General features: G+C 41.8%; 1 protein-coding gene across 4 annotated transcripts in view; it reads left to right on the top strand.

Moving 5' to 3' along the window:
• Positions 1–11,280, top strand: part of ENOPH1 (enolase-phosphatase 1) — a 37,354-nt gene extending 26,074 nt beyond the window's left edge. For all 4 annotated transcript variants that reach the window (XM_043572365.1, XM_043572363.1, XM_043572362.1 and 1 more), the window contains 3 exons: positions 2,297–2,429; positions 4,286–4,409; positions 10,139–11,280. In XM_043572365.1, the coding sequence (XP_043428300.1) occupies positions 2,297–2,429; positions 4,286–4,409; positions 10,139–10,278 (397 nt within the window). In that variant the 3' untranslated portion in view covers positions 10,279–11,280. The remainder of the gene's footprint in view (positions 1–2,296; positions 2,430–4,285; positions 4,410–10,138) is intronic.
• Positions 11,281–13,938: the final 2,658 nt, after the last annotated feature.

Here is a 13,938-nt window from a genome sequence, read left to right as displayed (position 1 = left end):
TGGGATGGCCGAAGGACTTTTTATCCCAGTGTAAAACAGCTTCCTAGAAGATGGTGACTTCCTTGAACTAAGTCCTGTTTGATCCTTAGCGTACGAGTGGCGGCACTGTCGGGCTATGTCTCAGGACCATTCAATCACTTGCTTTTGCTCTATTAGAGGAGAAAGATGGGTGCCATTATTTACATGTTACTTTGGGGTTACTCAGGGTGTTAGGAGTACCACCCTGACTGGAGTCTTGGCTGTGGTGTTCTGGGAGTGCTCCTGCCAAAGGAGACTGGGAGTCCTGTATTGCTCAGAAATTCTTTTTTTTTTTTTTTCAATATTTTTAAGTAATCTCTACATCCGATATGGGGCTGAAACTTAGAACCTTAAGAGCAAGAAGCTCATGCTCTACTGACTGAACCAGCCAGACACCCTGATAAATTCTTGTTTATTTTTAAGTTTATTTATTTTGAGAGACAGCGAGAATGGGGGAGGGACAGAGAGAGGGAGAGAAAGAATCCCAGGCAGGCTCCACACTGTCAGTATGGAGGCAGATTTGGGGCTTGAACCCACGAACCATTAGATCATGAGTTGAACTGAAATCAAGAGTCAGACGCTCAACTGACTGAGCTACCCAGGTGCCCAAGAAATTCTTAGACACTGCCAACTAAGGGTTTTAGGCCATTGCCTGATGTAAACCCTAAGATCCAAGTCTACTTCTAGCTGTTGTATTTCTTTTGTTTTTCTGTCGAATGAGATACCATTCCTTTATGTACTTTACAAGGGGCTTCCACTTTTTAAAGGCTGCATTAGAATTTCCAGATAGGCCGGGGAGCCTGGGTGGCTCAGTCGGTTAAGGGTCCAACTTTGGCTCAGGTCATGATCTCACAGTTCGTGGGTTTGAGCCCTGCGTCGGGCTCTGTGCTGACAGCTCAGAGCCTGGAGCCTGCTTCTGATTCTGTGTCTCCCTCTCTGTCTGCCTCTCCCCTGCTCACACTGTCTCTTTCTGTCTCTCAAAAACAAATGTAAAAAAAAAAGAATTTCCAGATCGGCCAATGATCTGGGAATGTCTGCTGGTTCACTTTGTAAAACACAAGAGTGGAGCCAGGAGAGAATGCTTGAAGTAGTTAGTCCTTTCTTCTCTTGGTCTGGTTTCCTTAATTATAGAACCAGAGACGTGAAATAAGTTCTCTTAGACTTCTAAGCCCTGCATTGGCAACGTGGAAGAAATCCTGTCTCTAGGAGTATAAAGTAATGCACAAAGTAACCCATAATTATGTATACTGGTTTTGAACTAGTTGATCTCTTTCCTTCAATTAGTATTACATATTAAGCTGTTTTATCCAGTAGGAGACTTCTCTGACATTTTCCAGTTAATCTTTTAGAGATGACTGGTTCCACATTCCAAGTTCCTTGTGCTTCTCTTTGCACCTATTTCCTGCGATATTATTTCTACTACCGGATAGGGAAGACCTTGTGGAAGGGGTAAGCAGGACTTAGTGTCAGGAATCAAAAGCTAGATACTGCTGACCTGCTAATGTGAGATGGTACAAGTCTCTTAACTGGTTTATTTTGTAATTTTTTTTCTATAGAGTAAAGAAGTGAAGTTCCATTTTCTAGCTGATCAGATATTAATAGCTTTGAACCCGCAAATGTTTTTCTTTTAACTGTTTGGAAGCACATCTTTTTAAAAATTTTTTTTTTCAACGTTTATTTATTTTTGGGACAGAGAGAGACAGAGCATGAACGGGGGAGGGGCAGAGAGAGAGGGAGACACAGAATCGGAAACAGGCTCCAGGCTCCGAGCCATCAGCCCAGAGCCCGACGCGGGGCTCGAACTTACGGACCACGAGATCGTGACCTGGCTGAAGTCGGACGCTTAACCGACTGCGCCACCCAGGCGCCCCTGGAAGCACATCTTTTTAAAGGCATTGCCATGCTTTGTGAAGACACACTGGACATAATTTAACCTTGTCTTGTCATGGATTACATCAAAGATTCCATGATTGTTATTTGCTTTTTGGAGTTCCTTGGGAACTTTAAAAAACACTGTTATTTCATCCCTTATTTGTAATCACTTTTTACTGTCATTAGTGTGGCTGTCTGCCCAAAACTGTCCTCTCCACCTAAGTTGTTGCTTCTAATCCACTGTGATCCTGAATCTCCAGTGACAGGCTTATCAGACCGGACTCGAAGTCTCTTGGAGGTGCTTCTCATGGGCACAAATAGAGAAACTTGTTCCAACTATTTTGCCTGGTTTTCATCTGGTTGAATAATGTGTTCCCTCACTTGACCTTGGTGGTCTTCCCTCCAGGTTCTTTGAAGATGTTGTTCCAGCAGTCAGGAAATGGAGAGAGGCTGGAATGAAGGTGTATATCTATTCTTCAGGGAGTGTAGAGGCCCAGAAGCTATTATTTGGGCATTCTACAGAGGGAGATATTCTTGAGGTAGGTTAACTGAGGTAGGTTACTTTGTTTTTTGACACTATCAAAGCATGAAATAAAGAATCTTAAAGGAATATTCTACAGTTATAAGCTAAATCAACAATCAGATCATTGCATGCATATATGCTAAGCAGGTGATAAAGAGACGTGGATAAACTGGAGAATACATTCGAGGGAAGGATAAACTGTTTCTGTGGAGCCAGTCTTGGCATTGGAGGTTCTTAAGCTATTGTGAATAACGATCACCTGGGAGTCTGTTAAAAGTGTAGATCCCTGAGCCATGCTTCTTAGCAGATCTGAATTGGCAGGTCTGGGATGGGGTCAGGAATATATAAATGTATATTATATATAGATGTATATGTAATACAACTAATAAAATAGGAGCTGGCTTATAAATCAGCTACCTTGCCAACATCAGAAAATTGTCAACTCAGAGGACACTAATGGCCCGCTTCTTTTGGTTGTTTAAAGTCAGGTAAGTGGTCCATAGTGGCACATACCCCATCCAAACACATGCACACATAAACTTCTTTCATGAAGCAGAGTGCAGTGTGGGTTCATTTGTTTCTGGCGATTTGCAGAGACATTTCAGAAATTTCATTCTCTGTAAGAGAGAACTGGGCATGTTATTGAAGAGTGATACGTGCAGGCCACCTATTACGTTTCTTGTAGATGAGACAATTCCTGCCGGCTCCTCTGTCCCACCATCCCTACACCTTCTGGAGGATATGGTGGTCAGTGGAAGAAGGCAGGGTGTTTAGGACCTGAAAAAGAAATGCCAGCTAACCAAATACAGGCCGAATGTAGTGATATATAGTAGGTCATCCAGCCAGCTATCTTTTAAACAAGTATTCATTGAGTCTCTACTGTGCACAGAGAATACTTTGGCTTTGGAGATTGTCATATTCTCATTTTAGTACTTCCCTGTGTTTTAGTTTAAATCAAATATTAAGTCAGGAATAAAACCCTTGCATTATTGGTGTACAGATATCTGTATCTCTGAATACAGATGTAAACTACCGTTTTGCTCTCTCTAGTGGAACAGACATTAAGGTGATAGTAGATAAGACACAGTAATTACTGAATTCAATAATAAAAAAGTACTAAGTGAGGCAGACTTGAGAAAGAAAGAAAATCTATAAAACCGATCTTAACTTTTTAAAAGTTTTTAAAAATCATAGTGTTAATATTACCTTAATTTGTCTTTGAGTGTTGTTAGGCTTGTTTTTAGTTTGTGAAAAGTTCTGACAATATTCAAAGTATCACATAATAGCTGATCCTAAATGTGAACTTATTTTGGTTCATGTTAGTTAAATAAGCAAGTTACATATTTTGATCCCAGTTATCTTTAAGAAGGAAGGATATATATACTAGCTCTTGGGTAGAATTTCAAAATGTAAAAAATGAAAGTTTCTTGAAAGTTAAGTAACAGCTTATTAGTGGGACAGGTTAGAGAGATCTATTCATTCTGGGATCAGAGGACAGTGTTCAGGACCTGTCATCAGGAGTGAAACCCAGTCCAATAAGTAGTTTTTGAGTATAAATGGGGTTTTAAGGATAGAAAGTAGGGCATGTGTGTTTTAAAAGATTTTGGATATAAAATTAATGCTTCTCAAAGAAAACTAAGTAAATTAAAACATGATCTTATATACATTGAATTGTTTACTTCTTCCAAATGTTTATTTCTATAAAATCTTACCTTATGTTTTCTTTCTGTAGCCTCCATAAGGCTTTCAGGGATTATTTACTGAGGGGACGAAATCGCTATGATTGTTACGTATCTCCGAGAAAATGGAAAGACAAAGGAGTTGGGTTGCAAGTGTATTTATGACGTCAGTCTTTTCTTTCCCTTTGTGCAGCTTGTTGATGGTCACTTTGATACCAAGATTGGACACAAAGTGGAGAGTGAGAGTTACCGAAAGATTGCAAACAGCATTGGGTGCTCAACCAACAACATCTTGTTTTTGACAGATGTTACTCTAGGTGAGTAATTGGACTCCATTTTTTTTTTTTTTTTTGACAGAGAGAGGGAAAGCACATGCATGCATGAGATGGGGGGCAGGGCTGTGGTTAGGAGAGGGGGAGAAAGAGAATCCCAAGCAGGCTTCTCACTGTCAGCTCAGAGCCTGATGTGGGGCTTGAACTGTCAAACCGTGAGAGATCATGACCTGAGCCAAAATCAAGAGTTAAGACACTTAACCGGCTGAACTCCCCAGGTGCCCCGAGTAATCTGACTTCTTCTGTTGTATACTCCAGGGTGAGTGCTGGGCCTGGCACTGCAAACACGTGGCCTCTGTAAAGAAAGTTTGTGTGGATCCTCAAAAAATGAAACAGGTTTATAAAAGGGAGCAGTGAATCAAATGACCCATGTTTCTCTCCATTTACCCTTCCTTGGGGGTTATGCGTGGGCAAGTGGTACTGGAAAGACTAGATCTTCTCACTGTAACTCTTATCCATGGTCTCCCACCCATCCTTCTGTATATACACACACATGGATGAAATGGCAAAATAACAAAGGACAACTTAAGGGGTGTCACTGGGTGATGGAGCATGCAGACACGAGTATGAGGGTGGGTGCGTGGTGAGGGACATCAGCTTACAGTAGACGTGATCATATGTATTTAATAGCACTGAGATGAGCTATGCACACTCAGAAAAATACCAAAAAAAGAAACAAAAAGCTAGAGGGGAGGAGAACTCTGAATGGTTTGAGAGCTTTTGTGTCATTCTTGTTCCAGTTGATAAGCACTCCCCCCTGGTGACTAGGAGCCTCCTCTCCAACTTCCCTCAGGTGACCCCAGTCCCCAGGCACCCATCATGCTCTGAACCTCAGGACTTTCTTGGCATGATCCACCTGTTTAAAGATACACATCTTTTTTACCCATTATAATAGTACTTTATTATATGGGGTACATTAGCCAGATGCATTATTATTTTAAGTATTGAATCCACGTAACAGTATATACTGTACCGTACTGGTAATATAAGTGACTTCAAGAGTACTTTGGGTCAGAATAGAAAGCTCACACTCCAGTTTCTGTGTACGAATGTAGATCCTCTAGAGATTTACAGAAGGAAACGGTAGTGAATGAGGAAACAAGCAGTGGCAGGTGAGGAGATAGTGGGTGCTGGGGGAAGGTTGGTCTCTGGTTGTTCTGTGAAAGCCTCTGCTTGGTAAGACTTGCCCGGACGCCTTCACCTGATGCCAGCTGTTGATTGCATGCTCATTGTCCTTAGAGTTTGTGCGTCTTCCAGGGGGCCTAATTTTGGTGTGTTTATAATTGCACCTGTATTTGAAGGCAGTTTTTTTTTTTTTTTTTTTAAGATTTATTTATTTTTGAGAGAGAGAGTACAAGTGGGGAAGGGCAAAGAGAGAGGGAGGACAGGATCCGAAGCAGGCTCCGCACTGACAGCAGTGAGCCAGATGCGGGGCTCGAACTCCTGAGCCGCAAGATCGTGACCTGAGGTGAAGTCGGACGCTCAACTGACTGAGCCACCCAGGTGCCCCATCTTTTTTTTTTTAATGTTTTTTTATCTTAGAGAGAGAGAGAGCCTGAGCGGGGGCCGGGGGGGACAGAAGATCTGAAACAGGCTCCCTCACTGATAGCTGTGAGTCTGATGCAGAACTTGAAACTCATGAGCCTTGAGATAATCTGAGCTGAAGTCAGATGCTCAACCGACTGAGACACCCAGGTGCCCCAAGGGCAGTTCTTTATATTTGTTTCTTCTGTTTACCTTGGATTGGAAGTTTCATCTTCCGTTTATCCCCAGAACAAGACTTTGTGTATTGTGTGGCTGCCCTGACACACTGTTCCCCAGCAGGCTGGGAAGGGCGTCAGGGAGAAGAGGTGCAGGGCTGGGTGCTCTCTTGCCTAGTTGGCTCCGTGTGACTCCAGAGCCCCTCGGCGGCAGCTACAATAGTCTGCAGGCCAAATCCCTCTCTCTAGTCCTTCGAGAAACCCCCACCCACTAGGACTTTCAGAGATAGGGCCCAAAGGCAAACCCAAGCTGCTGACAGAGGTATCTTAGCAGAAGAAGTGTGTATGAACTATATTCTCTCTCTGCTGCCAACCCTCCAGCTTTTGGTCTGTTCTGTTAGGCAAGAGTTACAGGTATCTAAGCAAGTACTAATTTGCTAAGCGGTTTAAAAAAAATCCTAACCAGCGTAGATCACATATAATGCCTTCCAAAAGTTATAATAATGCTTTCTAGAGAAAGAGGAACTTAATTTTACCTAGCATGCAGTAGACATATAGTAATTGTTAATATTTCTGTTAAATTTTAAGCCTTGGTGAATGTAGACTGAAATTTTGATCCAGGTGGATGGTACCAGATCACAGCCATTTGTTATCTCGAGTTTGAAAACTCAGCAGATGTTGTGGGGATCAGCCCCTGTCTTGCATATCCTGGCTTGGGTCAGTTCAAAGTCCAAGGGTTCCTACAAACTGTTGTCTTGTTTTTCCCTATCCTGGAAAACTTTACATTTACTGCTTGACTGCACTGAGGGAGAAGAGAGACAGATGTTTCAACGTTTGCTGTGTAACTAGGTAGCCAGGCCACATAAATGTACCATTGACAAGTATCAACCTTGATAACAGCCATTTTACCCGGTTTCTCCCCCCGGACTATAAATATACTATAAATATTCGCCTATCTTATTTCTGTACAGAAACTTCTTCCGATTTAAAGTTATGATTTACCTTCTTTTAAGAATGGCTTTTGGGGACTTAGAGTGGTGGGGTGGGGAGGTTGCTCTACTGTCTACACGGGTTAAGGGTATGAAAGCCAGCAGTTTCTGTGAGGAATGATAATTTGAATACCTTTTATTTTGCTTTGTTCCTTATGGAAAGGAGATAGGCCCTGCTCTGCTGAGGTTAGCTGGTTTAATCTGTGAATTGCTTTTCTGTCATTCATATAAATGAATGGTTTGCCTTCTATTTAATTTCCTAGCAGTTTGGATGATAAGTTTCTGCCGGCTTAGCATCAGAGATCTGCTTTGTGGCTGGAGCTCTGCATGGAGTCTGTCTCGAGCATTCTGGGATTGAATGTGTTATGATCCCCAGACTTTCCCCCCTCCCTCACTTTATGGTTACTATTAATAATTATAATCCCTGCCCTAGTAAGATCACATATAGGTTCTTCATAGTCTTGTCTGTAGCCACATTTTTTTTCTAGTTGTTATCATAGTACATCTATAATTTTATGTCTTTTCTCTTTTCACTGAAGCGATTTCCTTAGGCTGCAGTCCCAGAAACTATTCTTAACTTTAGCGAATAGAGATAATCCCCAAGTTGGCCTCAAAACAAAATTGACTTTCTCCAAGGCCTCCGCACGGAGGTTTTGTTCTTGTCCCTCATCTTCTGCCAGCTCCACACCCAGTGAAGCAGTAGGGCCAGAACTGGGCTCATGTGTAGCTGGGATGCGGCCAGGCAGCTGGCTGCTTGCCTTGTTCTTTTCTGTTATTTCTGATCCTGTGTTTTTGGTACCACATGCCCAGACTCCACTGCCAAGACAGAATGGAAGACTAACTATTTGGTATCCCAAATAAGATCCAAGTATGAAAAAGAGACCCTGAAAGGCTTTTTCCTCTTGGAGGAAAGGAAGGAGGCCCAGGGTTTCAAGTCAATATTGTGCCAACAGGGCAGACAGATGCACAAGGACAACACTTGCCCCATGGTGATGCCGGTAAGAGGCTGAATGTGCAAAAGTCATTGGCTAGTGTCAGGTCCCACGTGGATCGTGGATTGTGATGGCTCAACTCAGTTGAGATCCTGGGTTGCTAGTCAAGAGGAAAGCTTTGCTTGAGGCAGTCAGGCTGGGAACTGGGGGTGAAGGGGTCTGCAGAGTTTGCCTGAGGATGGGATTTCCACACGAAGAGGGGATTGTTGAGCACTTTGTTTGCTCTGGGAAGTGACAGCCCTTTCACAGGAAGAGCAGAAGGTGGACATGGAAGAGATGGCTCTGCCCCATTCACTCCCTCTGGGAGCTTCTTACTCGCTCTGCACTGTTGCCCTGTAACCCATTTTGATGGTGCAACTGTTTTCCAAATGATAGGAAATGACTGTGGTTTCGTATTACATCAAATCTAAACTCCATAGAATGTGTTTCAGATTCTTCACCAGTTTTGCTCTGTCTGACCTGTGTGCTGTCTCCCACACTCATTCGCTCTATTCTTCCAATATTTATACATGGCTTTATGTCTGCCCAGAATGCCTCCTCTCTCGCCAGTTTTCTTTCCTTGAGACTTCTGATCAAAACTTACCCTGTGTGCTCAGAAGTCAGTCATTTGTTAAATTGCAGATCCTAATTCAGTAGTTCCATGTTGGGGACTTGAGATTCTGCATTTCTAACAAGCTTCCAGGTGGTTGCCCCCCTATAGGTACATAGACCACACTTGGAGTAGTATTGCTCTAGAGCAGGAGTTGGCAAGCTTGCTCCATAAAGGGCCAGTAGTGTATTTTAGGCTTTGCAGGCCCTACAGCCTTTGTTTCTACTCTTAAACTCTGTCCTGGGAGTGGAAAAGCAGCCATAGACAATGCACGAATGAATGGGCATGGCTGTGTTCTAATAAAACTTTATTTACAGAAGCAGGTGTAGCTCATAATTTTTTCGCCCTTGTTCTAGAGCAGAGACCATAGAGTCAGGTTGACACTTTGAAACGTTAGCTCTGCCACTTGCTAGCTCTCACTTTCCGTGTCTGTAGAATAGGGATAGTAATACTAACTACCTCAGGGTTGTTGTGAAGATTTAAATGAGAATGGGAGCTCCATGAAGACAGGAGCTTTGTTTTGTTCATATGTCTGTTCCTAGAATAGTACTTGGCACATAGTAGGTGCTAAACTAATATAAGGTATTAACTGTTATCTTTCACATGGAAACAATGGAGAGAGGACTGTAACCCAAGGCATATTAGAGATGTTTCCTGCTATACCTAGCTTACCTAGTTTCATTTTACTAGTCCTATTTTCACTTCTGTCCACATGCAGTCACTGATCTTAAGGTACTCACTAAGTCTAATGAGAAGAGAGACAACAGATAATAACATGTCAATTCATATAGTCATGAGAGAGCTAAATACAAGGTGTTAAAGGAGCACATGGGATGCTCTAATACACATGGTAGGAATCTTATCTGGAAGATAAGATATCTTATCTGGAAGATATCTTATCTGGAAGATATCTGAAAGATAAGATATTTGAGTAGGAATTTTCCAGGCAAGTGACAGCAGGAATTTTGGCCTGATTGAATCTTGGGCTTCCATTTATCCCATCTCTGCCTAACTGGTATTATTACGGACAGCCTGCCTTTTGGGAAACCCTCAGTTTTATGTGGGACTGATGAGAGGGAATGGAGGAGAGTCGTGGACAGAACATGGCCTTTACCTTCTGCATTCATAAGTACTTAATAAAAGCTCGGAAGTCTAGGGTATGCTATACACTATACACTGGGACAGGGAAGTCTAAACCATTCTAGTCTGTCAGGTATAGTTTTATAGTAAGAATAAAAAAAAAAGCAACTCTATTATGGAAACATTAAAAGTTACATAAAAGAGAATAATGTGGCCAGACCCCCATGTTGCCAACTTCTAGCTTCAACAATGATCAAATCAGGGCCAAACCTGTTTCCTAGTTTTCCACATCCCCCTGATTACTTTGAAGCAAATCTCAGACATCATATTGTGATGTCTCTGACACATACTTTGATTTTCACAGAGGCCAGTGCTGCTGAGGAAGCAGATGTTCATGTCGCTGTGGTGGTGAGACCCGGCAATGCGGGACTGACGGATGATGAAAAGACTTACTACAGCCTCATCACATCCTTCAGCGAACTGTACCTGCCTTCCTCAACCTAGAGGACGACTCATAGGGAAGACCAGCCTGTCTTCACAGAGCCGTCCCTGTAGTCTAGTTGTATTCCAATGGTAAAAGTAACTTACTTAAAAAAGACATATATACACACACACAGGTACGCGCGTGTATATATGTGTATGTTTAAATTGCCTTCCACAGGCACATAAGTGAAAAAAAAGTCTCAGTTCAGTGAAAAGGAAACTTATTTAAAGATGCTTTCTATGTAGAAATTGTTTGAAACCACAACCCTAACCCCAACTGAAAGCAAACTATAGCTGATAGAAGAATTACTGCAGTGTAGATCACACGTGTTAGGTTTATCAAATCGTGTACCAACATGGAAAGGTAGGGTTGAGAAGTTATTCAGAAGCCTTGTTATTTTAAAAACTGGAAGTGTTTCACAGACTTACTCCTAATAATAATTCATTCCCCTTTCGAATTATAAGTTAGAAGAATTATAAGTTAGAAGTTAGCGACAGCTAAATTTCAAAGTATTAGCCTCCTTCTCTACAGAAGTCAAAGCCATTTGTTTCTGCTCCAAAAGACAGCAAACCTGGGAAAGGAAACTCATTTGAGTCTTGATGACGCAAGCATCCATTACCAAGGAAACTTGCTCATCATTGTGGTGGCCCCAGCAAACGGTTGCCTTACCAATGATAAAGGTGCATTGATGTAACAGCTAAAATAGGAATGTGGTTCTTAATGTTTAACAGAATAGCACTAATCCTGCCGGTTGTTATCATCATACGTTTTCTGGTTGCCTTTCTAACTACTTTTTAGCAGTTTGAGAATATATGTTGCTATTTACTATTGAAAAGCAAAAGGTTTACTGAAATCATTCTGTAAGACCCTTCTAGAAGAGCCCTAATAATGTAATATTTTCCTCTGAAATGGATATGAAGAGTGTAAATTTTATAACAGCATTATTTATCCTGGTTCAATCCTAATGGGATGTCATGTCAATTTCATGTTGTGATTAATAAAAACATTTTCTTCTTCACTCAGTTTTGTGTAGGTTCCTGAACCATGCCAACCATGCCACCTATTGCCGTAAGCAAAAGAGAAACTGAAGAGAGATTGAAAAAATAAGAACTTCTGGTTTTTGCCTGAATCTTGTGGATGGGAGGTGTGTGTGTGTTGTGTGTGTATTTTAATGCATTGCCCGTGAAAAGTCATTGACTACTATTTGAGTTATATACACATACATGACCTCCCTGGTTATTATTCCATTTGGATAGTAAGCATTCATGTTATGAGTGGGTTTTCTTAGATTTTTGAGACTCTTACGTTTGAGGTATATAAAATAATGTTAGAAGGAGGCAAGTATTCTCTTAATTAAGAAAAGCTGTAATGAATCCTGGAGGAATAATTTTGGAAATGCTTTGAATAAGAAAAAGATTACAAATATGAGAGGACAGGGAATATAAAAGATTTTATGTTGATAATTTTTATCTTCCAGTAACTAATTAAAGAAGTCTAAGGACTATGAAAATATAGAAGGGTAATAAAAGGGAAATGAGTTTAAGTAAATTTTAGAAATGGTAGTAATTTGTAAATGATAAAGCTACAAATGACAATAAAATGATGAACTTCCTACAGTTTTTGAAAAAGCTCATGAGAAGATGACAGGTAAGAGGTCTCTTAATGCCAGTAAAGGAATAGTTGGAAAAGTAAGGAAGAAATGAGAGAAAATTATGCACCAGAGTCTAGATGACAAAGGAATTAAAGGAAAAGGGTGTTCACTATGTAGCTGACAGAGAGTTGGGGTGGAGAGATTAGTCTGTTTGGACTGCTCTAACAAAATCCCAGGACTTGGGTGGCTTATAAACAAAATTTTATTTCTCACAATTCTGGAGGCTGAGAAGTCTAAGATCCCAGTGCTGGCAAATTCCTTGTCTGGTGAGAGCCCATTTCCTCACAGACCAAGGTCGTTTTCCTGTAACCTCATGTGGTGGAAGGGCAAAGGGGCATTCTTGGGCTACTTTTTTTTTTTTTTTAACTGTTTACTTATTTACTTTGAGAGTGTGAGCAGAGAAGGGGCAGAGAGAGAGAGGGAGAGAGGGAATCCCTAATAGGCTTCAAGCTGTCTGCACAGAGCCCGACGTGGGGCTCGTTCCCACAAACCGTGAGATCATGACTTGAACTGGAATCAAGACTTGGACGCTTAACCGATTGAGCCACCCAGGTACCTTGGGGTACTTTTAAAAGGGCGCTAATCTGGGCTGCCACGCTGGCTCAGTTGGTAGAGCATGAGACTCGATCTCAGGGTGGTGTGTGGGAGTCCCACGTTGGGCATAGAGATTGCTTTAAGATATATACATACATAAGGGTGCAAATTCTATCCTTGGGCTCCACCAAAGGCCCCACCTCCAAATACCATCAATTTGGGGGTTAGATTTCAACATACAGATTTTGAGGGGGACACAGATATTCAGTCTACAGCAAGAAGCATTTTTTGTCCATGATGAAAAGGGTACCAGAAGAACTATAATTCATTTTGAGTAATTGAGGGTGGAAATAGATTCAGGAATAAAGAGAAAGTTCCAATATTAGATTGAGTTTGTCAAAGGGGCAAGTGAAAGGAAGGGAAAAAGATGAGTGGAATATTTCTTAGACCCTAAGAAACTCATTCACAGTTAAATGTGATGGAAAAAAGACCTTAGGAAGAACTTGAGGTATAAAGTAGATAGGTCGTGAGGGAGGAAACTGCCTAGGAAGAAGATAGTCAGGTAGATGGTGCATCCGTAAAAATCCATGGTCCTTAGTAAGGGAAGGAGGAAAAATATCACCTCTGGAATATCCAAGAAGAGAACAAATGCACTAAATTTTGTCAACATTTTGTTTGTGGAGAATGTAGGGAACAAAGACCTCTTAAAACTGTCGCCCTTTTTATTCCTGTTAATCCACATCTACCTCAGTCGTGCTCTTTCTTTTTTTTTTTTTTCTTTTTTTTATTTTTTAAAAAAAAAAATTTTTTTTTTTCAACGTTTATTTATTTTTGGGACAGAGAGAGACAGAGCATGAACGGGGGAGGGGCAGAGAGAGAGGGAGACACAGAATCGGAAACAGGCTCCAGGCTCTGAGCCATCAGCCCAGAGCCTGACGCGGGGCTCGAACTCACGGACCGCAAGATCGTGACCTGGCTGAAGTCGGATGCTTAACCGACTGCGCCACCCAGGCGCCCCTTGTCCTGCTCTTTCTCACAATGGCACTGATTTCCAGTCTTGGATCAAAACTCAAGTTGATTTCCTAAAGTTTTTTTTTTTTTTTTTAATTTTTTTTTTTTCAACGTTTATTTATTTTTGGGACAGAGAGAGGCAGAGCATGAACGGGGGAGGGGCAGAGAGAGAGGGAGACACAGAATCGGAAACTAGCTCCAGGCTCTGAGCCATCAGCCCAGAGCCTGACGCGGGGCTCGAACTCCCGGACCGGGAGATCGTGACCTGGCTGAAGTCGGACGCTTAACCGACTGCGCCACCCAGGCGCCCCTGTTTTTTTTTTTTAAGATTTTCTTTTCAGTTTATTTTGAGAGAGAGTGAGAAAGCGAGAGAGTGCAAGTGGGGGAGGGGCAGAGAGAGAGAGAGCGAGAGAGAGAGAGAGAGAGAGAGAGAGAGAGAATCCCAATGGCAGTGCAGAGCCTGATGGGGCTCCAACTATGAGAT

This window comes from Prionailurus bengalensis, chromosome B1 (assembly GCF_016509475.1).
Source record: "Prionailurus bengalensis isolate Pbe53 chromosome B1, Fcat_Pben_1.1_paternal_pri, whole genome shotgun sequence".
Taxonomy (NCBI): Eukaryota; Metazoa; Chordata; class Mammalia; order Carnivora; family Felidae; genus Prionailurus; species Prionailurus bengalensis.
Note: the sequence above shows the minus strand (reverse complement) of the source record. Positions and strands in the feature narration are given on the sequence as shown.